The sequence below is a fragment of the Lytechinus variegatus genome, chromosome 14, assembly GCF_018143015.1.
Source record: "Lytechinus variegatus isolate NC3 chromosome 14, Lvar_3.0, whole genome shotgun sequence".
In the NCBI taxonomy this organism is placed as follows: Eukaryota; Metazoa; Echinodermata; class Echinoidea; order Temnopleuroida; family Toxopneustidae; genus Lytechinus; species Lytechinus variegatus.
In genome coordinates this window covers 33,532,967-33,556,924 of record NC_054753.1, presented here as the reverse complement: position 1 = coordinate 33,556,924, position 23,958 = coordinate 33,532,967, and the positions used below count along the sequence as shown (strand labels likewise).

At 35.3% G+C, this 23,958-nt stretch overlaps 1 protein-coding gene across 1 annotated transcript; it reads right to left on the bottom strand.

The window, feature by feature from the left end:
* Positions 1-117: 117 nt before the first annotated feature.
* On the bottom strand, positions 118-16,686 carry LOC121427324 (tripartite motif-containing protein 45-like). The gene is made up of 2 exons (XM_041623662.1): positions 16,057-16,686; positions 118-1,374 (listed from the first exon to the last, which is right to left on the bottom strand). Exons 1-2 carry the CDS (start codon positions 16,684-16,686, stop codon positions 118-120), a joined length of 1,887 nt encoding a protein of 628 aa, XP_041479596.1.
* Positions 16,687-23,958: the final 7,272 nt, after the last annotated feature.

The window sequence follows — 23,958 nt, the reverse complement described above, 5'->3', positions numbered from 1 at the left end:
GATATCACATGGTAAGTAATGTACATGTAGTATTGAATATCGACATGTGTTAAAGTAAATTTGTAGTAGGGTGAAAGCACGTCAGTTTCCATACTACATGGTGTGATATAACGTGGATTACAATGATACCTTGATGAAATATAACTTCTTGTAACAAGCAAAGGCGAGCATGTCTGGGGAGAGGAAAACCAAGTAACACAAATCCCAACCCGATGTCATATTAAGAGCATTGAACTCAACTCTTTCATTCAGGTTCAGACCATCAAGATCATATAGTCTGATCACGACGCTACTATTCTTCGTATCAACACTCGCTACATACACCCCGTCCTGCTCACCCACGGCAGCATACAGATGGACACCCCGTGCAGCTTGTAGAGACTCACCAGCATTCCCATCCCTGTCATAGACCGTCACCATGCTTGGATTGGTATTACATGAACTCGTGACGATCAAACCCGTCCTGGTGGTTGATGCCTGATACATCCTGTGCTTTGTTTGAACAGTGTGTTTTAGAGTGGATCCTGTCGGGTCATAGATATAGACTTGTTTTCCATTTTTAGTAATGATGATTTCATCTGATGGACTTCTGTTAACATTGAGAGCATTAGTACTGTCTCTCACGTGGATTGTTGCCTTCCTGGAGCCAAGGGGGGAGTATATGTAGGCTTTATCGTAAAGCGATACGCATAAAGATCCGTCTTGTTGATAGACAAGATCCTTATAATTCCCGTCATTGGGTATGTTACTACACTGCTGCTTACCACCATTTGAACCAATGATATCAATACCTTGTGCACACAACCTATATACGATACCCACACTGTTATGTGAGTACCGTGTCATTCCGTGCATATCTGACCGTAGATCAACACACTGAATGACTTCTACCTTGGGATCTGATCCTGCGATGCTCCCGAGGTCAAGACGAGTATCATCTGCTGGCTTGAATCTCCTCCCCTTCGCTTTCTTCGTAATTGCTGACGCAGAAGTGTGATCGGTAACCTCCTTTAGCATTGTATCTAGTTCCTCACAGAGCAAGATGTGAGCAGATAGAGTGTCTGTCTCAAGATGACCCAGTCTGTCATTATCTACTAAAGTAACTGAACTACAAATACTCTTGATCCTCTTACGATCTTTTGACTTCAAGACGTCGAGGTCGTCATCAAAACTATGCTTTAAGGCATTTATTTGGTCGGTGAGATTTCGAAGATTTTCTTCAATCTCCTTGGCCTTGATGGTGTAGGATCGTCTGACATCATCTAGTAGTGTCTGCACTACAGTGTGTACCTCATGACGTTGTATTTCTATGTTTTGAATGTTCTTTTCGAGCTCTGTTTTCTTGTCAGCACAGCGTTGAGCAAGGTCTTCCACCTAAGGAATGAAAGTTTGAAAAGTAAAAACAACGATTTAGATGTGCAAATATTCCTTTAATGTGAAAATAACAAATCATTTTAAAAATAACTACTGCAGAATAACATGCGATAATCAGTAAAACTAACCCCATAATTTCATGCCATTTTACAATAACTATAAAGAAAATCGTCGCTGACATTCAACAAAAATAATAGGAAGAAATGCATTATGCACGAATATTAACAATATTGATGATGGTACGTTAAATAAGCTGATTATCAGATACAATACATTTTTTAATTGACTGATTGGTTGACTGACTGACTGATTGATTGATTGATTGATTGATTGATTGATTGATTGATTGATTTTTTAAGGATGTTTTATTATATTCTCTCAAATCAAAATACACAATCACATTCTATAAACAATTTGTACAAACTATTTGAAACATAATTATAAATTAAACAATAAATCCATGACAATATAATTATACAAATTATACATCAAAACTTTGAAAATACTAGAAATTAATACGAATGCGTTTCAGTAATTACAAAATGAAATATTAACAAAATATATGACATGATGAGAGAGAGAAAAAAAGATAAAAATGTTGTTCCACTTCTAACCCCCCCCCCCCCTTCCGTCCCCAGGTTAGGAGCATTCTCCCCTTTATGCCTATATACTCTACATGGAAGGTCTCCAATTCTCCGTATTTTTTTTCTGTGTTTTTATTTATTTTGTTTTGTGGCTTTATCTCTCGTATGTACATGCATACCTTTACCTTGTTACAACCGATAATGTCGCACCAACGCATAATGTCGCAATCTGCGACATTATGCCAAGAGCGTCCGACGCATAATGTCGTAGTCAACGCATAATGTCGTAGCTTTTCTAACGCATAATGTCACATGTCGCAACGCATAATGTCGCAGCAAATCATCAACGCATAATGTCGCATGTCGCAACGCATAATGTCACAGCGGTATTTTCTTCAGGACTTGAGCTACAGATAAGATATAAAACATGCATTTACTTAGTATTTTGAGACACGAAAAAGAGAATGAAATTATTTTGAAATCAGGATTACTCTTTGTATGGATATTTGTCGCTTTATTACCATTTCGTCTACTGCCTTTTCCCCACTATTGCATGGTCTGATATAATTTCGTCTACCATTAGTTAGTCAACTATCAACATAGTCCAATAACCATTTCGTCTAATAGCCAGTTGGTCTAATAGGCGTTGTGTTTATTATCATTTAGTCTAAATGTATTTTTTTCAGTTGGTCCAATATTCATTTTTTCCAATATCATTACGTCTATTACCTTTTGGTCTAATGCCAAGTGGTCTAATTACCACTTGGTGTACTCTCATTTTCGTCCATGTTCCATTTGGTCTAACTTCAGTTGGTTCGCTATCACTTTGTCTAAATCCATTTCGGCTAATACTCATTTGGTATCGTTGCCACGGGTCCAATCATCAATAGGTCCAATCATTGGTTCTAGGGCAATTTCCCCCCGGACAATTACCCCCTGGACAATTACCCCCTGGACAACTACCCCCGGACAATTACCTCCTGAGCAACTACCCCCGATGACAATTACCCCTTATGAAAATTAACCCCCCCCCCCGAGGACAATTACCAACGGGAACAATTACCCTGCCCCGGGGACAATAACCCCCTAGACAAAGGGAGTGCACAGAGTTAGGGCCTAAATAGTGAAATTACAAGGCGTTCTCGTGTATATTATCTTTGCATATTTTTTTGCTTACTGTATTAAAACTAAAGCTACATCTTAATCTGGAATGTGCACCAATTGTTTCATAATTCTTAGCTTCTTGTTAGATGAATTGTTTTAAAATAACAGGTTTATAGGTTCTTCTTGTCAATAGTAGTGTTGATGGTTGCGTTACCGACTTTCAATATTTCTACCTGTGAAGGTGTCTTTTTAATGAAAATTAAACCTCAAATGAATCAAGAAAAAATCAGATCAGTTTGAATCAGAGAAATTAGGCATTTGTGATTATTATGTCTAATCGTGTCTTTTCATGAATGTTTTATGTGGGCCAGTTTACACATTTTCTGATGTACATATGCGTAGCTATATAGCGAAAGGCCCCATTCCCATTTTTCATGATGCAGAAGGCATTGCTAAACAAAAAAAAGAAAAAAGTCGGAAAAGGAAGAAAAAATGAAAAAGAAGAAAATGAGAGAGAGGGAGAGAGGAAAGAGGAGAGGGAGCGATATAAGAGAGAAAGTTATTAACATATTAAGATAAAATAGAAAATATATTGAAAACCTGTGCCACCGACCCAGACCATTATAATGGTTCACGCCCGGGGGGGCACTCAGTATATAATAATGTGCCGCAGAGGGAACCCCCATTTTTACACTCAGGTTTCTGTTCCGAGGCATAGCATCTTTGTCTTATTGAGAAAAAGAACAAAGAAAGCCGCTCCAAGGCTTGTCATATTTTTCGTTTCGCCGTTCCGGTCGCATTGATCTGCTACAATGAGCTGCAATTTTGGTGAAATGCGGCCGCAGAGCGCTGTCCGACGATCACCTTCTCGCGAGCGCACCCGGCGGACGTGCAGCCGGGCTAGCTACATCATGCACGCATGTCCGTTCCACAGGGATGCATCAGCACTGACACGCTAGCGATCCGTTCCAAGACCCCGTTTTTTTGTTTGTTTGGGGATAATTGTCCTCAGGGGGAATTGTCATAGCGAACCAACTGAAGTTAGACCAAATGGAACATGGACGAAAATGAGAGTACACCAAGTGGTTATTAGACCAATTGGCTATTAGACCAAAAGGTAATAGACGTAATGATATCGGACAAAATGGATATTGGACCAACTGAAAAAAATACAATTAGACTAAATGATAATAAACACAACGGCTATTAGACCAACTGGCTATTAGACGAGATGGTAATTAGACGAAATGGTTATTGGACTATGTTGATAGTTGACTAACTAATGATAGACGAAATGATATCAGACCATGTGATAGTGGGGAAAAGGCAGTTGACGAAATGGTAATAAAGCGACAAATATCCATACAAAGAGTAATCCTGATTTCAAAATAATTTCATTCTCTTTTTCGTGTCTCAAAATACTAAGTAAAAGCATGTTTTATATCTTATCTGTAGCTCGAGTCCTGAAGAAAATACCGCTGTGACATTATGCGTTGCGACATGTGACATTATGCGTTGATGATTTGCTGCGACATTATGCGTTGCGACATGTGACATTATGCGTTAGAAAAACTACGACATTATGCGTCGGAAGCTCTTGGCATAATGTCGCAGATTGCGACATTATGCGTTGCTGCGACATTATGCGTTGGTGCGACATTATCGGTTGTAACATGCCTCACCCTCCCTATTTATTTTTCTAATTGAGATTTTCCCATTTCCTTAAATGAAGAGACATCTTACCTCTACCTAGCGCCAGCCTTCTTTCTTCCCATTCTTCTTCTTTAAATTTCCTTTTAATTTCATCTGTGGTTATAAGTGTACCCTTTTCCCTCCCTTTGAAGATTAAATATTTAACAAAGATGAAAAAGTGATTGATTAAGCGATCTTTTCCTTCGTCCTTTAATTCTACACCTACAAGAATTTCCTCCCAGCTTAAATTACCCGTAGAAATAAAACCAAACACCTTACAATTATCCCAAACCAGACAAGCATATTCACATTCCAAAAAAAGATGGCGATATGTTTCCTCCTCTTTTTACAATAACAACTGAGGTTATTTTGTGAGATTTTAAAACGGAACAAGTGATGATTTGTATAAGCAATGCCGTGCAACATTTTAAACTGAAATTCTTTTAATCTACTGTTCAGAGTACATTGTCTTGGTCTCATAAAAATAAGTTCAGTCTTTTCATAAGAGAAACTATACTTGTTTTTTAATCTTTCGAAAACATCAGGTATTGAGAAGTTACATTTCATAAAATTTGCATAAACGTTTTTAGATACTAACTCCCCTATTGACAAAATTCTTTTTTCAGATATAAATGATATTTCTTCCCTAAGAGAAGCCTCTTTGCTATCTATTTTCATATTTCGTTTCCAGCTGACTGGAAAAGTTTTATAAATTGACTCTATCAAATGAAAATCATTTATGTTTAAACCCTGTCTTAGGAAGTACGAAAATGGCCTTAAGTTTCCATCATAATCCATAATATGTTTCAATCTGTAAATATTTTTTCATATATTTTTTGGTTAAATATGCATTTCCCTTCAATTCGTACAAATTTATTGTTAAAAAATATCTCGTTTCCTTTAAATGTTTCAGATTTTAAACGAAAATCCTTCGTCTCTATCCATACTTCTAATAAATCTATATAAAATAGCGGCAATGCTATCTCCAACAATCCAAGCAAGTAATCACATGAAAATATAAAATTTCCTCCCAGATGTTTTGTGGCATAATTGTAATATTGTTTCCATTTCATTGCACTATTTTCTTTTAGTCTTTTAATCCACATAACTCTCTGTGCCTTTATTAACCATTGAAAATTCATCATTTTCAAGCCACCTTGATGGTAATCTAAATACATCGTTCTTTTGTTAATCTTATTTCTGCCACCCCACAAAAAAGTAAAAGCCAACTGATCAAGCTCAATATAAACCCATCCTGGGATTGGTGTAAGAGATGCCACATATATGAATTTTGAAAAGATAAACTGCTTTAATAGTTGTATTTTGCCCATCAAAGTTAAATCTCTTTGCTTCCACCAGTTTAACAACTTCTTTATTTTACTTAATATTTCTTTATAATTCAATCTTTCTTTTACTTCTACATCTAAAGAAAAAAATACACCGAGAATCTTTATGAAATCCACCTTTTGGCCAAAAGATAAATCATATGATTTCCTTGGGAGGAACCTAATAATAAAACCTTCGTCTTATCGCTATTAACTTTAAGTCCTGACACTTTTCTGATTTTGTATAAAATTTCTATTACTGTTTTTACTGAATCTAGATCTCGGACAAATATAGACATATCATCTGCATACATAACCTGTTTTACTTCTTCCTTTCCAAAGGAAATTCCTTTAACATCATTATTATATCTTATATTATGCGCTAATACTCCTATGCATAAAATGTAAAGATATGGTGAAAGCGGATCTCCCTACCTTACCCCTCTTTCAACATGAAAATAGCTTGTAGAATCTCCCCCATTAAAAATACAACTTTGGCTATTTGTATATAATATTTTGACCCATTTGCGAAACTGCTGGCCAAGACCGAATGAACCTAATGTTTGATGTAAAAAATTGTGGGATATCGAATCAAAGGCTTTTTCTAAATCAATTGATATCATGTACCCAGGGATATTATTATATAACGTATGAAAAAACATATCATCAATTAATCTGATAGCTTCTCCTATATTCCTGTTTTCAATAAATCCTATTTGATCTGCTAACACTACACTCTCCAAAACCTCTTTAATTTAATTCGTTTTGCTAAAACTTTGGATATGATCTTATAATCTGTATGCAATAACGAGATTGGTCTATAATTCTTTACGTAATGTGGGTCTTTCCCTTCTTTAGCTAATAAAATAATAATTGCTTGTTTTTGTGATGCAGAAAGTTCTCCAAGAACAAAAGCTTCATTGAATGCCCCAATCAATACATCCTTTATTTCAGCCCAAAATGTACTATAAAATTCAACTGTTAACCCATCGTTTCCAGGGGATTTATTTTGCTTCATTTCTTTCAGTACCGAAATACACTCCTCTTCCAGTATATCCCCTTCACAGCTTTCAGAATCTTCAGATGATAACGTTGGTACATTTTTAAAGAAATCCCTAAAATCTTCCGTGTATTCCCTGGCATAAAGGTGGGTATAAAATGATTTAATTCCATTTAAAACTTCTTTCTCATTTTCAGTAATTTCTCCGTTAACCTTAACTAATTTTGTTATAGTACTTTTCTTTTTGTTTGATTGTAATAGTTGACTAAAGCACCTTGTATCCCTTTCTCCACTTTCGTACCATGTCGCGCGAGACCGAATTTTAATATTATCATTAATGTAATCGTAACTGTCTGCAAGTTCTTTACTTTTCTATTCTCTCTTTTTAATTAATTCTTCATATACTGAATTTACGCAACTATATTTTCTAAACATTCCAATTCCTTTTCGAGAGATTTTTTTTTTTTATTCGCCAGTTTTTTCGAAAAAGTTCTTGTGAAAGACATTGTTTTCATTTTCAAATAATCCCATACAACTCTTCTATCTTTAACTTCTGATTTTATTTTCTCCTTTAATGTAAGTATTTCTATTTTCATTCTTTTCACATATTCTACATTGCCACAAAGGCTATTATTAAATTTCCAATAAGAACCATTCTTTTTACGCATTTCCTTATCAGTTTTATCATACAAGAACAAAAATATAGCTGAATGGTCAGGAGCTATAGATGGTAAAATTTTGCACCTAATAACAACATTTACCAAATCATCTGATATTAGCCAATGATCTAATCTGCTTTGCATAAATGGATTATTTTAGTGAAGGTAAATTGTCTTTTCAATGGATTTCTCTCCCTCCATATGTCTATCAATTGTAGTTCCTCCATAAAATTTTCTCCTTCTTTACTAACCTTGTCATGTAATTTTTGTTTCACTGTTCCATTATAAAATCTAATTCAGAATTCATAATAATATTAAAATTTCCTCCCATTAAAACAGGTTTGTTACAACTATTATTTTTTTTTCAATTTTATATCATATCCTTTAACAATCTTATTTGATGATTTTCTTTATCCCTCGTCGGTAAGTATACATTACAAAGGACCATCCTATGTCCTTGGATTTCACAATCAATGAGTATGTATCGCCCTTCGTCATCTTGTTTTATATTTATAAGTTTAAAGTCTAGCGAAATTTTGATAAGAATGAGTACTCCTTTGCTGTTATTTGATCCATGGCTATAGTAACATGACCCATCCCACCCAGAACTCCATCTATCCTCTACTTCTTTTGTACTATACGTCTCCTGTAAAAAAAAAAATTACACCCCCTTTCTCTTTACACCATGAAAATATTCGTCCCCTTTTCGCGCACTCTCTTATTCCTCTAACATTTAAGGAAACAAAATTACAATTTAAGCATCTATTCATAAAGAAAATCTAAAAGGATCATTCCACCATTTTTTTGTATAAAAACTAAGATTTTCACTACGCTATTTATAGGGAGAGTGAGGATTAGATTTCCTAGTGTAACTGCAGTACATAATCGAATGATAAACTCTAATTTATTGCGCCATTGTTCAAAACAAAAATGAGTGTCGATCAAATCGAATATTGTTATCCCTTCCTTGTAGAACATTATCTCTAAGAATCCTAAATAAGTTGCTCGTAATACCTGCAGGTAAAAAAGAAGGGAAGGAATCCCATCTATACGACCTCTCCAAATCAGCACTCCATCACAGCTCACCCTTCTCTACAGGTTGCTGTAGTATTTCCAATAATAAAAATCTACCCCTTCTTGACTTTTTCTTTGTCTTATTAAATATAAAGAAATAGCTGTAAATAAAATTCAGTCAGCATATACCGCATTATTAAGTTTAATTTCAAACTTATACCTACTAAGCCAGTATATTTTTTCCTGTTAATAAACAAGGGGACTATAGGAACGCCTCGGGACCCTGCTCGGCCGCACCCCACCCAAACACGCACCACTACCCCACCCGCATTGCTTCCGCTGAGGCTATATCCCCGACAAAAACAATACAAGTAAACAAAGGCACATGCTCAAATGAAACATAGCCAAACAAGGCCCCAAAGCACTCCCAAGCACCCCTGTTTCTATAGCTTTTAAAAAAAATCAAGCGATCCTGAGATTCACCTTTAGGTAAAGCCCCAGTCACATATAGACCCCGGACCATCCCGGATCTGATCCGGGGTGGTCCGTGTTGGTCCTTGAACAGGATATCCTGCGGATTTTTAAACCGTAGGACGGCCACTGAAGAATCGTGAATTATTCATGAGCAATTCGCTTCGCAATCCGCCTCCCTCAATACACTAGTCTGTAATAGAGGCCGTGTTTATTGTGATCGTTTAAATGCTGATTATGTTATGACAGTTCTTTCATCTTGAATTATATTCTTTCCTCATATTAATAAAAAAGAATATTGTTGTTATTATTCCAAGATTAATCTAGATCTACTACGAAATGTCTCGCCGCACGAAATATGAATTAATATTTTTAAGGACTAGAAAGCAAAGACTGTATGGATAAATCGATGTTACACAGCTGAACTCGCGCCTGAATTGTGGGAAGTTTTGATGCCATTGAAGTTTTTATTGTTCTAGGCTTAACCAGTTGACTACTAACTTATATGATATCATGACGTTTTATGAAGGGGATGGGTTAATATAAATCAAACCCCACATGGTACATGCAATGGGTTAATGTTGGAAGCTAGAACTGGTGAGGGCTGCCGTATGTAAAGTTAGATCTAGATCCCAGTTGTACACAAGGCTCACGGGTGCACGTGTGTACAGTAGATCGCTCTACAGAACATTTATATTAAATTTTAATAGTCAATCAACAATAATTTGAATTTGATGCCTTTTTATATTGTTTGAATCTCCGCAGTGTAATTCACTTATTTGGGTTTGCCTTTCTGACCGTGGTTCTTTCAATCTTGAAATTGTAATTCATATCAGTGATATGATACTACTAAAAAAACAACAAACATGCATAATATTTGACAAGAACAAATACATTTCACAAAGATTAGAATTAAAGTAACGGTATGCCTATAATGGTAATCCTGTTAGAAGAAAATGACTGTGTTTGCTGTTTTAATTAACAATACTATTTTGGAATGATACGGCCTACATGTAGTTCTGATGTCACTGGCGCCGTTTCAAAGTGTATATATTCATGTATGTTTGTTTATATATTGCTTGAAACTATAACTGCATCTTTTTTATAATTTCAACTTTGTGGGACAGGGAAAGTTTATGTCATTATGTATGTTTCATTTAATTTCATCACATTAATCTGGTTAATGAAGAAATTGTTTTAACTTGGTATACCATTATTTGTATTCTATACCAATTAAGTTAATCAATTTCTTTTCACAACCACATTAATATTTACATGTAATAGCATTTGGTATACAGTACAATCATGTTTCCGACCAACCCTATAACCTAAGCTAATATCAATGTGTTCACAAAGCTAAATAAATAAAATAAAATGAAAAAACAAACAAACAGTGAGTGGGTGATGTAATTGGTCCCTCATTTGCATACCGACTAGGATGTACGTATAACTGTTTTGTTAAATTAAGCGGAACCTTTGGCATGTCATAAATTTCATATTTACCGGTAAGTCAAATTTTGATGATTTTTTAGTGTTATGCATGTTTGATTTGTCTCTTTTTAATCAAATAACATTTTTTTTGTTGGGATTGACTTGCCCTTTAACAGTGATGGATAAATGTTAACAGCTGCTGAACATATCCCTGATTTTCTATGTTCATATAGATTATTTTTTGAGAGGAGAGAGAACAGAAATATTATGCTTTCATGATCGGCCGGTAAACATAATGTTCCATTTTGTCAGTTGTGTGAAGGGATGTATACAGTATAAAGTTACAATTTAATAAACCGCAATATTAACTGTAATGTTATATATAATTATGATCAATGTGAAAGATAAACAGGATATTAATATTCAAACCATAATGTAACATGTAATTATGGTTAAGATGAAAGAAAGTTTGAAGAAGTAAACGTGTACTTTGAGAGAGAAAGAGGGGGAGAGGCGGAGGAGGGGTGGATGTGATGTTATGATGCATGGCAGATGATAAATTAATGAATTGATAGTGTTAATTTCAAAATCATAAACATAATATCAATATGAATTGCAGTTAGATCTGAAGATAAACAATAAATGCAATATGCAATAATGCAACTCTAGCCGACTGGTAAAAGAAAACTAAAACTCTATGCAAAAAAGGAAACCAACGAATCTATTTTCTGAGAATGATGAAAAATATCCACATTGACAAGACTATTCTTGTCTTATTTTATCAGGCCCTCATACAAAGCATATTAACGTATAATCTGATTTGTTACTATGGAAACGGTACCATGAAAGACAGGTCTCGACTAGATCGGGTGAGACGAGTGGCACAGAGTGATTGGGCTTGATTTGTCTAACATGGATTGTCTGTTCGAACAGAGAGTACTATCTAAAATAAACAAAATCATGAAAGATCAAAGTCACCCTCTCAATGCCCAATACTCGTTCAATCGATCTGGTATCCGTATTAACGTTCCACGCGCTAATAGATCACGCTTCCGCCAAAACTTCTTGCCAAACTCTATTCACCTGTTTAATCAGCTTGTGCGGAGATAATCTTCTTACAATAGCTTCAACTATACCAAAGTACGTTACATCTAATGGATAACAATAATTTAAAAAATAATAAAATGATAGGCCTAATAATAATAATATCAATGAATAGTACAAGGAAAATTACATAAAACATTCCTGTTTATCAGAATAAATAATGATCACAGTTAAAATGAGAATCAGCTCCCAACATGTCACGACCTCTAATGTGGAATCATATTTTTGTTGTCTTTTTTGCATTTGCTGTCTGTCTTTATGTGTATGTACTCACAGCTTGTATATCATGTATATTGTCTTTCATGTGTTTGTAATGCTGGTGGAAAGCAAATTTCCATGCAAATGGACTGTAATGATAAATGAACTTATGTGTTGTGCTAATTATATTAGTCAATTAAGAAGAATTACACAAAATTAAAAAAATTGAAATGTCATTCCGTTTAGGCAGTGTCATACATTAGAGAATGAAAATTATCCAGACACAGAACAATTTAAGGAAATAAACTTTTCCCCTCAAAATTTACGTTTTCAGTATAGGTATAATTGCATATGAAAACGAAATTATATGTACAAAGCATGAACGGATGAGAGAGACTCGGAGAGACCGGAGAGATTTGAGTAACACCATTGTCGTCACGTTGAACATTTAGTCTATGAATACAGACATATTTCTAACCTGAAGCTTTTAGATCCGAGTATTCCTCCATCAACAAACACTAATTTACTTTAAAAACAAAACAAATAACTAATTTCATAATCAACAGGGGTAATTTAGAATGATAACAGATTGCTTTAATTATTTTAAGAGGACAAATTTATAAGGGTCTCCTATTCACTTGAATCAAAGACTAAGTGATTGCAAGAAGCGAACCATTCATGAATAATTCATTTTTCTTCAGTTGCCATCCTACGGTTTAAAAATTCGCATCCGGGAGGCCAACATGGCAGTTTTTGACTGTCAGAAACATCCGGCGTCATCCGTAGACTGCCGGGTTGGCAAAGCCACCCGGGATGGTCCGTGTGGCTACCGTGTAGGTCCGTGTTGCTGCCGTGTAGGTCCGTGTAGCTGCCGTGTAGTTCCGTGTGGCTGCCAGGAGTATCCTTGGCAGTCCGTGTTCTTTTTTCCCATCATATCTTTACAACGCTATTTACTTCATGAACTTTTCAGTAGTTGTTAAACAGTTGACACAAACATGCTTGATTTATTTAGATGGATGATTAAATGATTCAGGATATTTTCTTACGCTTTGGAGATTGGCCCCCATCTAATATTTGTAAACTTAGTGCATGTATGAATATTTTTTTTCTTTTTTTCTAATATTTACCCCCAACTTTGTCTGTTATTATTATTTCACATTTCATTTTTATTAAATATTTTATATGTATATGTTATGTACCTGTTACATCGAAATTGTACATTAAGTTTTATACTACTGCCCTGCATCGACAGTTATGCGTCATGACCTGGGCCTATCTTAATTGTTATTATGTTTTCTATAGACTTTGTAAATTTCTTTCCTTTATTGTAATTTCAATGAAGTGATATCAAATCAAATCGAAATTACATTTGTCGTTCAAGATTTAAAGTACTTAACAACTACTGTTAAAACAGTAAACTGTGTTGTATAAAAAACAGCGTTTTTACTGGTTAAGGAAGCTTTGATATCTTTTTTAAACACAACATGATAATGTTGCGACAAGGATGAGAAAAAAATGAACAAATAGATAAATAATTAAATAAATATCAGCTCATTGTTATGAACAGATTTTAATTTGCCGTGCTGGTCAATATAGCTGTGTTGGTCCTTGAGCTGACGTGTTGGTCCGTGTAGCTGACGTGTTGGTCCTTGTAGCTGCCGTGTTGGTCCGTGTTGCTGACGTGTTGGTCCGTGTAGCTGACGTGTTGGTCCGTGTAGCTGACGTGTTGGTCCTTGTAGCTGACGTGTTGGTCCGTGTTGCTGACGTGTTGGTCCGTGTAGCTGACGTGTAGGTCCGTGTTGCTTAGTGTCGGTCCGTGTTGCGACATGCTCTGCCGGCATGGTCCGTGTAGATCCGTGTGAAGCTGCCGTGTTGATGCCGTGTTTACAGTCATCCGGGGCAAAACTATCCCGGACCTCCCCGGATCATGCCGGTATTGCCGTGTTGATCCGTGTCTATATGTGACTGGGGCTTTAATGCCAGGAATAAATGACAAAATACTTATGTGGCAATAATTTCCACTGCTGGTAATGTACCTAATCATTGGTTCAAAACATTGATTGATTGATTGATCGATCGATTGATTGCTTGCTTGCTTGATTGATCGATCAATCGATCGATTGATTTTTTTTTAAACAAACAAGTGCACACCAAGCTACCAATAATGCATATAGCATTTCCATTTATTTAAATGCAGGATAAAAGAGCTTTGTAGATTCAATGCCCTGCTCAGGCCGGGGCATAGGTGCCGCGGCCGGGATCGAACCACGGACTATTCATGTACAGCCAGGCGCCTTAGACTACATTGTACTCGGCCAAGGCAATTGATTGATTGATTGATTGATAGTTTGATTGATTGATTGATTGATTGCGAATTTATTTCATTTCTAAATTTCATCAAAATTACAAAGTAAAGGTTTCCTTTATAGTAAGACATATTGATACAAGATTTAAAATATCTAAATATCTATATTAAACAAATCATCTTATGTTTCTTGTAGAAAATAGATACAAATCCTAAATTATTAGTTTTTTATCGTATCTTCCCAAGTAAACGATAAACAAGGCTGAATAATATTTCAAGATATGACATAAAATGAAGAGGACACACGAAATAAAACATTACGAGAGCAGGAAGTAATAGCACGGTACAAGAACACAAAGAAAACAAGAAAACAAAATACTAAAAACGAGTGAAGGAAAACAAACAAAAAACAAAGCTGCACAGGTAGATATAATGAAAAGAGACAATGGATGGAGAAGGGAGAAAAAGAAAGAATAGAAAATCCTCAAAATATCATAAGAAGACTGAATAATAGGGGTGTTAATGAAATTGCTTTAATGCTATGAATTGTAGGCTTATTTCATAAAGCTTGTGAAAGTGAGTTCCAAGATTTCATGCCAGAAGATATAACAAGTTTCTTCGCAAATAATTTCCGTGTTCAAGGTAAATGGAAAAGTCCAGCAGATCTAGTAGGGTACCGATAAATATTGACATCACTTGTAAACATTGAGTAATAGTTTTAATACATTTATCAACATTATAGTATCCAAAGTTTGCGACTTGATTTTATATCTTTTATCGTCACTTATTGTTTGTAATTATTACCCCTTAAATTTCAAATTAACATTTCTATCCTTAATACCATTAAATATATTAAAGATCAAGTCCACCCCAGAAAAATATTAATTTGAATAAATATAAAAAATCAAACTAGCATCATGCTGAAAATTTCATCAAAATCGGTCGTAAAATGATAAATTAATGACAGTTTCGCTTATTTTTCACAAAACATTGATATGCACAACTCAGTGACATGCAAATGAGACAGTTGACGATGTCCCTCACTCAATATTTCTTTTGTTTTTATTGTTTGAATTATACAACATTTCATTTTTTATAGATATAACCACAGGGACCGACTTGACTAAACCATAGAGCTATTGACTAAACCGTATACATGTATTATTGAACAATGCTAATTCTACATGTTCAGGGAGGAATTAATCTTTGTTTCACTTGACAATGAGGATAAAATTTGAATATTTCATATAAAATACAAACATAAAAAGCGAATGGATGACATCATCAGTCTCATCATTTGCATACCGACCAGGATGTGCATAATAACTGTTGTGTGAAATTAACCGAAACTTTAAAATGTCATAACTTTCCTATTCTGCATACGATTTTGATGAAATTTTCAGTTATATGCTTATTGGAATTTCCTCTTTTTATTCAAATCAACTTTATGCTGGGTTGAAATTGTCCTCAATTTCTGTTTATATTATTTACATGCATAATCATTCCTATTCTTCTCAAAGTCATTTTTAGCTCTCTTCATCATCATCAGCATCATCATCACTATTCATTTTCATTGTTCTTCTACAGGTGAGGATTCATGGGAGCCAAACTTTAGGTGCCGCCTTGTTCCCCATCCTTCTTCCCGCTCCTCCTCCTCTTTCCCTCTCCCTACCCCTCACCGATCAAGGCGTTTTTTCTTATCATTTTTTATCATCGGCATAAATATTATTTTCAGTGTCAATATTCAAGTCAGTGTTCTTTTCCACACTATGATTTATTTAATAAATGAAATTACCTTCTGTCGCAACTCCTGCTCAAAGTCAACCTGGTTCTTGATTTCATGAGCTTTATGACCAACAAGTACGCACTTGTGACAGACGTGGACCTTACAATCCTCACAAAACATATCCTTGTTCTCTGGTTTGTGGATGGAGCACTTCTCGAATAAATGACCAATGCTAACCTTCCCTTCGATGACATCATCAATGGATACCATCTCATGATCTCCAAAGATCACTACAAGCTGTTGATGAGAATGCAGGCACTTATCACACATATAAAATGTACATGTTCTGCAGAATGACACAGCGTCTTTCTGAGACTTGCAAGCGGTGCATTTCTGGCACATCTCAAGAACAGCATTCATTCCTCCACACCTGGCGTTGTAATCGTCTACGCATCCGTTGATGGAGACATTGAGGCGGAGATCATCGACACGGTTGGCGGACAACTTGGTGATCTCCCTGCAGAGAGGACAGACCATGTGATCAAGGTCCTGGTGGGTTAGATCGTATTCTTTTAGGCATCGCCTACAAAATGTGTGTCCACATGAAGTCAGGATTGTCGCCTCGACAAATATATCAAGGCATAATGGACATATCAGGTTCGGTGAAGAAGCTTTCTCTGATTCACACTTCTCAGCCATCGCTAAATCTTTTAACAAACACGAGATCTAAATTCCAACGAATATAAAACATATCAGTATTGATGCATTGAAACGTCAAGTTTGGGTTAGAACGCAGTGATATAGCTGGCTTCAAGCTATTGCTGCTGTGTACTTCAATACAAATTCAATTACAATAGTAAAAACACACCCAATTCGAACTTCCTATAAATAGTACCGGGTATTCCCAGTTACCTTTGAACCTAAGTGCGTCATGTATTCATTCATTGATACGTGCTTTTCACACAATCATGATCAAGTTCAAGCACTTAAAAATGGGGAACTTATTTTTGGTTGTGTTTATATGTGTATGTTTCATGATTTTAAACTAGAAAAGTTTGAAAAGGTCAATAATTCCTCCTATTACTCAGCATTAACCAATACATGCTTAAACAGAGAATACCTCTTGAGCCTTGAGCACCTAACAAGGTGGATTTGTGCGCAATATAAATACCCTATATAATTATTATTATTATTCAATTCTTTATTCCATTTCCATTCAAAACATGACACAAAGTAATATAAATCAAGTACAGTTTTACAGACGAGTAATTTCGAAAAACATAAAACAAAAACAGTATAAAATTGAGCATAAATGGAAATGAGGGGGTCCACCAGAAGCAAAGCTTTTAAAGTGTGGATCCCCCTTGAAAACAAAGAAAATATTGTCGACTTATTCACATTCGTATTGTTACGATACTGCAACCAATACAAATAAAAATTTAGTTTAAAAATTTGATTTCCTTTTCTTAATTACAGGAAATAGATCAATATTACACTAAACAAAACAAAAATGATGAATGATCTTACATCTCTTGAAGTGTAATTTCTGATTATTCCATTTGTATATTCCAAATGATATATAATATATCCAAGTTGGCTGGCAAATGTTCCTTAAATGAATGTCCACAATGCTGATGATGATGAAATTGATGTTGAAACACGATGAATAATAAGAGTCACTGTAACGAGTTGAAATGCCTGTGAAGACGATGTTGATGATGATTAACAGTCAATTTCATCAATCCATGGGTTGAAAAGCGTTCATTATAACCGGTTGATGATTTCGATGAGAACTGATAATTACTCCCTAAGATTAACTGCAGGGAGTTCATTGATGGCGTGCAAATATTTCCACAGAAGATAAATGTTGTATTCCAGTTGGAAATAATCTATGCTCTGACATACAGTCTGGTGTGAAACTTTGAGTTCTGATCTGATATGATGAAGAAACTGCCAGCTTGTATATATACATTTCCACTTTTCTGGAAGCTTCTAGTATTTCTTTAAAAAGAATATTCTTCTTCTTTCTAGAGCAGTTCAATTCTAAAAGACTCTTGAATGACCTCAGTGAAATTAACAAGATAAATAAAATAACTAATCCTATAGTGATTTTCCACTGGTGGCAGGTCCTATTCCTAAGCAGTCTATATTGTCTATCTAAGTACATTCCACAAATAAAAAAGTTAAATGTTTAATGTAGTGTCTAACAAAGATTTATATCTTGGTCACATTTGCTCTCCGGCGACCGTACGGTGAGTCGAAAACAGCCGTTTTAACTTTTTTTTTATTTCACCAGCTACATATATAGGGGGCTTGAATGAAAATTGATAAAACGGCTGCTTTCGACTCGCCGTATACGGCCATCGCAGAGTGAATGTGACTAAGGTATTACTGAGACATTCTGAAATATGCTAAACTTAATAAATGAATTTAATTGCTCTTACAATTCTTATACATAACAGCAGAAGGTTAAGTTTTTGAAATGATATCTCAAGAAAGTATAGACACGGTTCATGAAACTTGGTCATGAGGTGCATCAACTATTATTATGAGGTGAATCACCTATCAACAATTATATGCAAGTATATTACATGTAGATATTGTTATATGAATATTATTTGCATTGAAATGTATCTATAGAAGTTTCACGAAAATCATCGTTAAGAGTCATTCGGGATGATAACAATTAGACATTGGGCTTTATATCATTGTTAAGCAGGCGGACGACAGATGGAATGCAAGATTGAAAATACCTATAGCAGTCCTACGTTTGGGTTCCTGTAGTAGGTGAGTGTTCCGACACTGCCTTCCAGACACAGACTGACGAGATTGGGGGAGAAAGTCACGATGGCGCGACGACCTGAGGAGATCACGCGAAAAGGAAAAACGAATACCCTCTCGGCGGGATCTAAGCGATTCAAGATTGAGCTTGTCTAGAGCTCGGCTGTAGGAATGATATCCACCAAGAATGATCCTACAAACCCGCTTTTGCACCCTTTCAATGTCATCAGACTGGCGAGCAGTTATGGATGAAGACCAAACAGGTGATGCATACTCTAATACCGGTCTGATGTACATGTATGTAGTATTTTATTATTATTATTATTATTACTTATTATTTGTACTGCGCTTTTCCCATTCGGCCGAAAGCGCTTGCAATGAATAAGATGTACTATTTCAAAAACTACAAAGTATTAAAGAGATGAGTTTTAATGACTTTTTGAAGATTGCTAATGATGGAGACTGTCTAATTATTAGTGGCAGGTTGTTCCCCCCGGTTGTTCCAGGATTTTGAAGCCGACACCGTAAAAGTTCTGTCACCAGCTAATGTACGAGTTAATGAATATGTGAGGCGAAGGTGATCACTGGCCGATCTAAGAGCTCTAGTTGGTCTATACAGATTCAAGCAGTTACTTGAATACTGTGGAGCCTGTTTATTCAGTGTTTTGTAGACAATCAATTGAACGTAATTCTCTGTTTAAAAGGAAGCAAGTGAAGAGAATTAAAGAGTGGTTGGGAAGGATGATCCCGGGAAACCTGTAGAATGTGTAACGTCTTCATGGCTAACTGCAAGCAGTACGTAGGCCTACCTTTTCGATCAGTTCAAAATGTGTATCAAAAATTTATGCTCGCGCTTCGCGCTCGTAGTATAGTTGCGTATACATCTTTTTCAGGATAAACAACATTGCCTAGGATTTCTAAATTTAAGGAAAAAATACATACAATTTCAAAAAAAATTGTCGCTCTATATAATTATATAAGAATTATGATACTATTTATGTTGATGATTGAATAGATACCCCTTCAAAGAAAGAAAATCATGTTTGAGCGGCCGATCGGGGAAAATAAGTATAGGTAGCTACCAAGTCAGATGTTTCAAGGGCGGATTTAGTCTTCGCCAATAGGGGGGTAGCCATATTTTCCCCGATCGGCCGCTTAAACATGATTTTCTTTCTTTGAAGGGGTATCTATTCAATCATCAACATAAATAGTATCATAATTCTTATATATGTAGAGCGACAATTTTTTTTTGAAATTGTATGTATTTTTTACTTAAATTTAGACATCCTAGGCAATGTTGTTTATCCTGAAAAAGATGTATACGCAACTATACTACAAGCGCGAAGCGCGAGCATAAATTTCTGATACACGTTTTGAACTGATCGAAAAGGTAGGCCTACGTACTGATTGCAGTTAGCCATGAAGACGTTACACATTTCAACAATCAAATAATGCCAGCACCAGGCGCAAGTTCAAAATTTTTGACACTTTTATCTAAAGAATGGAAATTCTGTGCACTTTTTGTAACTTAGACAGAATAGGTGTATAACTTAACAATTGATGCAAACGCGAAGCACGAGCCGAAAATTTCGAGATTTAGACCAAAAACGAAACACTCTATTCATGTTTTGTAAATAATGAAAAGGATGAGTAATTGGGGATATTCCTTAATTGATAATTCGAGCGCGAGCATAAATTTTTTATATACGTTTTGAAAAGATCGAAAAGGCAGGCCCTACTTGGTAAGGACTGTTTGCACTTAGCCATGAAGAAGTTGAATATTTTAACAATCAAATAATGCGAGCGCAAAGCGCTAGCTGAAAACAAAAAGCTTGACATTTCTAAATAAAGAATGGACAATTTTAATCAATATTCGAGCGGAAAAATTTGAGATTTAGACCTAAAAACGGGACACTCTATTCATGTTTTGTAAGTCATGAAAAAGATGAGTAATAGGGGATCTAGTAATGCGAGCACAAAGCGCGAGCAGATGCACGCACGTGTTTTTCATTTAAACCAAGAATCTAGGCATTCTAAATACATCTTTTATTATGAAAATCTAAGCGAGCGCGAAGCGCGAGCATAAAATATTTAATATTCCAATCTAAAAAATGTGGATTTCAGCTCTGTATTTCAAGCACTTTGTAGGAAAATTGTGAGGTGGATATTAATCGCTCTTAATAAAAGGCTGATATTTGTCATTATTTTGTTTTATTTTGTTTTGTTTTGACATTGGAACGGGACATCCTTAGGACATGTCATCATATGAAAATGATGACTATTTTTCTACTCCTCTTGCTATGCGCGAGATGAAACAAAGGGGAAAGTTAAATTATCAAATTGATTTCTTATTTATTAATGCATAATGAGGGCGCGGAATTAATGCGAGTGCAAATCGCGAGCCATACGTTTAGATAAACTGTCAGCATGGTCAGGGAGAGGAGATTTTAAGTAGATTGTTGTGTAATCAATTTTGACACAAATATAACTCGCCAGTCAAAATGCGAGCATGCAGCGCTAGCAGTTAAGTTATGACCGTCAGATATGAAACGGGATATTTTTACTTAGCTCTCTATAAATTTCAATTTGTAAATCACAAACAATAATCAAAGCTCGATTTCCAAGGTGAAATATGTTTTGTTTATATTGACTTCCAAACTTGGTGTTTAAGTTTAATATTGAACAAGTTATGTAAATCACCTAACAGGCAATGCGAGCGCGAAGCGCGAGCGAGAATTTTTTCCAGTGACATAAAAGATTCTTTTTATTTTCCTAGTTTTCCCCTTATTTCAATATTTTTTTATTCACTCGTCTTCCTCTTCTTCTTTTTTCTCCTCTCTTTTCCTTTTTTTTCTTTCTTTTTTTTCTTTCCTTTTTTTTGCTCCGCCAATAGAGGGGGCCCGGGCCCCTCAGCCCTGGATCTGCCTATGTGTATTGCAAGTGTAAAGTTAGTGGTCGTTGTGGGCTTTCTTTTATTAGTATCGCACAGATACACCTTTACAAGGACAAAGGGCACCTTAACATAAATGAGTAATTAATGAGTACTATTGCAAGTGTGTTTTTATACGAATCTCTATTTCCTTACACCTCGAACTAGTATCAACTTTTTGCACTAATGATTTTGGGACGAAAGTGAAGAAACGAACGTTCTGAGTAGAAATAGATATCGTACAATGTTATTTATTTACCTCAAAACATTATGTTGATCCTAATAGAGACGTATGGAAATTTGAATAAGGTTCCATGAATATAAGCCAAAGTCTGTCCGTATACGAAGGTCAATTCAATTTTGTTTGCTTTACGATGCAAAAATAAATAAACAGGTGAACCTACATTATTCCCTTGGTTACCGCGACACGATTGGATAAAAGTTTTCACTCTGCATTCTCTCGTCCCCCCTTTCTCTCTCTCACCCCCCCCCTCGCTCTCTCCCTCTCTTTTTTATTTTCTTCTGTCTGTGTTTAATTTTTTTCTTTATTTGTGTATTTTTCTATTTTTTAATCCGTTCTCTGGTAGTAGGTTTTTTTTTTGTCTGTCTTTTGTTTTGTTCTGTCTTTCCTGTTTAAACGTTTTTCAGTGTTTGTTCGTATTTTTTTTCTTTGTATATAATCCTAGCTTTGCTCATTTGTTAATACCTTAGTAATAGTGGCTCCCTTTCCTTGTACACCATTCCTTCTCAAAAGTTTAGTGAACCCCAGATACAAAATGCAATTCTTCATGCTGAGTGTTGAATATAGACAATAACACTACAATGCATGGTGAGTCAAGATAAACAAACTTTATTGAAATTAATAGTTTATCAACTGTATTCATTATTAGATATCTAAAAAAATGGCAGAACTAGAACATTTGAAATACATATCATGTTCATTTCTGGTGGGATTCACTTACTCTGGAGCTCCACTGTAACACTGTCAAGATAAGTGACACAGATTCTCATTAACATGGTCAAGAGATGAATAAAATTTCTACTATAGATTTTAGCAATACTAAGCCATATCGGTATCCGAGTAAATTATTTTACTCGGATTTATTTTCAATCATCTTAATACAATTCGATGATGAAAAACCTTAAATCGTCAAGAACAGATCACGCACTCTCAATCATAAACGACATTGTATTTAGTGTACCCGAAGTAATGCCACAGTTCACGAAGTTAGAACAGCGCCATCATACACAATTCGAAACCAGTCTTACTTTCTTGTAAATTATTTCGAAAAACCGATATTATTGTTTTGTTGTTTCTTTCCTACCACTGGCGTAAATCCCGCGGGGATGGGGGGATATATCCCCCACACACTTTTCGAGGAGGGGGGGAAATGGCCTGTACATACACCCCCCCCACACACACACACACTTCTTATTTTGATTTGATTTTGATTTTATTTTATTGATTTCCGTTTCACAACATAAGAATGATAAATATAACATGACAAGGTTGAAAATACTGCAAAACATAATAAAATATATACAACATAATCTTAGACTTTAAGGAACACAATTTAACAAATAAAAAAACCTAATATGACATTTGTATTTGAAAGTAAAACGGAGGGTCTTGCCGAAAAAAGCAAAGCTTGTACAAAAGGCAAGACCCTAAATAAACTTAGTTTCATTACACACAAAAAACACTGGGTCGTAATGATATAACAGGTGGATCATGCGAAAAAAAAATTGTTTTATAGCATTAGGGTGGAAGGGGGAAGGGTTAGGGGAAGAAGAGGGGAGGGACAGAGAAGTGCAGTGTACATAACGTAGAAAGAAAGCGGGCAGCAGGAGCAGGTACTTTGGCTAATTGCGATTTAAAAAAGAAAAAAGCAATAACAAATTATACATGTATATGTATATAATATGAAAGCATACAATACACATATACATAAACGCCGAGAATATAAAGAAAGAAAAAAACCAGTTATTCGGCATGACCTGCTTGCAACGAGTATTGCAAAATTAACATTTTTTTCAGTTTGCAAACTGAAAAAGCATGTAGTTTGTCTTCTGGTGATTAAGTGGAAGTTTGTTGGCCTTGATCCAATCTGTGAAATTCATATTCCACAATCATCAAAGTACATTTCGTAATAAATCATGTTTACAATGAAAAAAATGCATAACACATGCAGGACTGAAACGTACAATGAAAAGAAAAAAAGTGGAGGGGCCTACTAAAAAGCAGTGCTTGTAAAATGTAG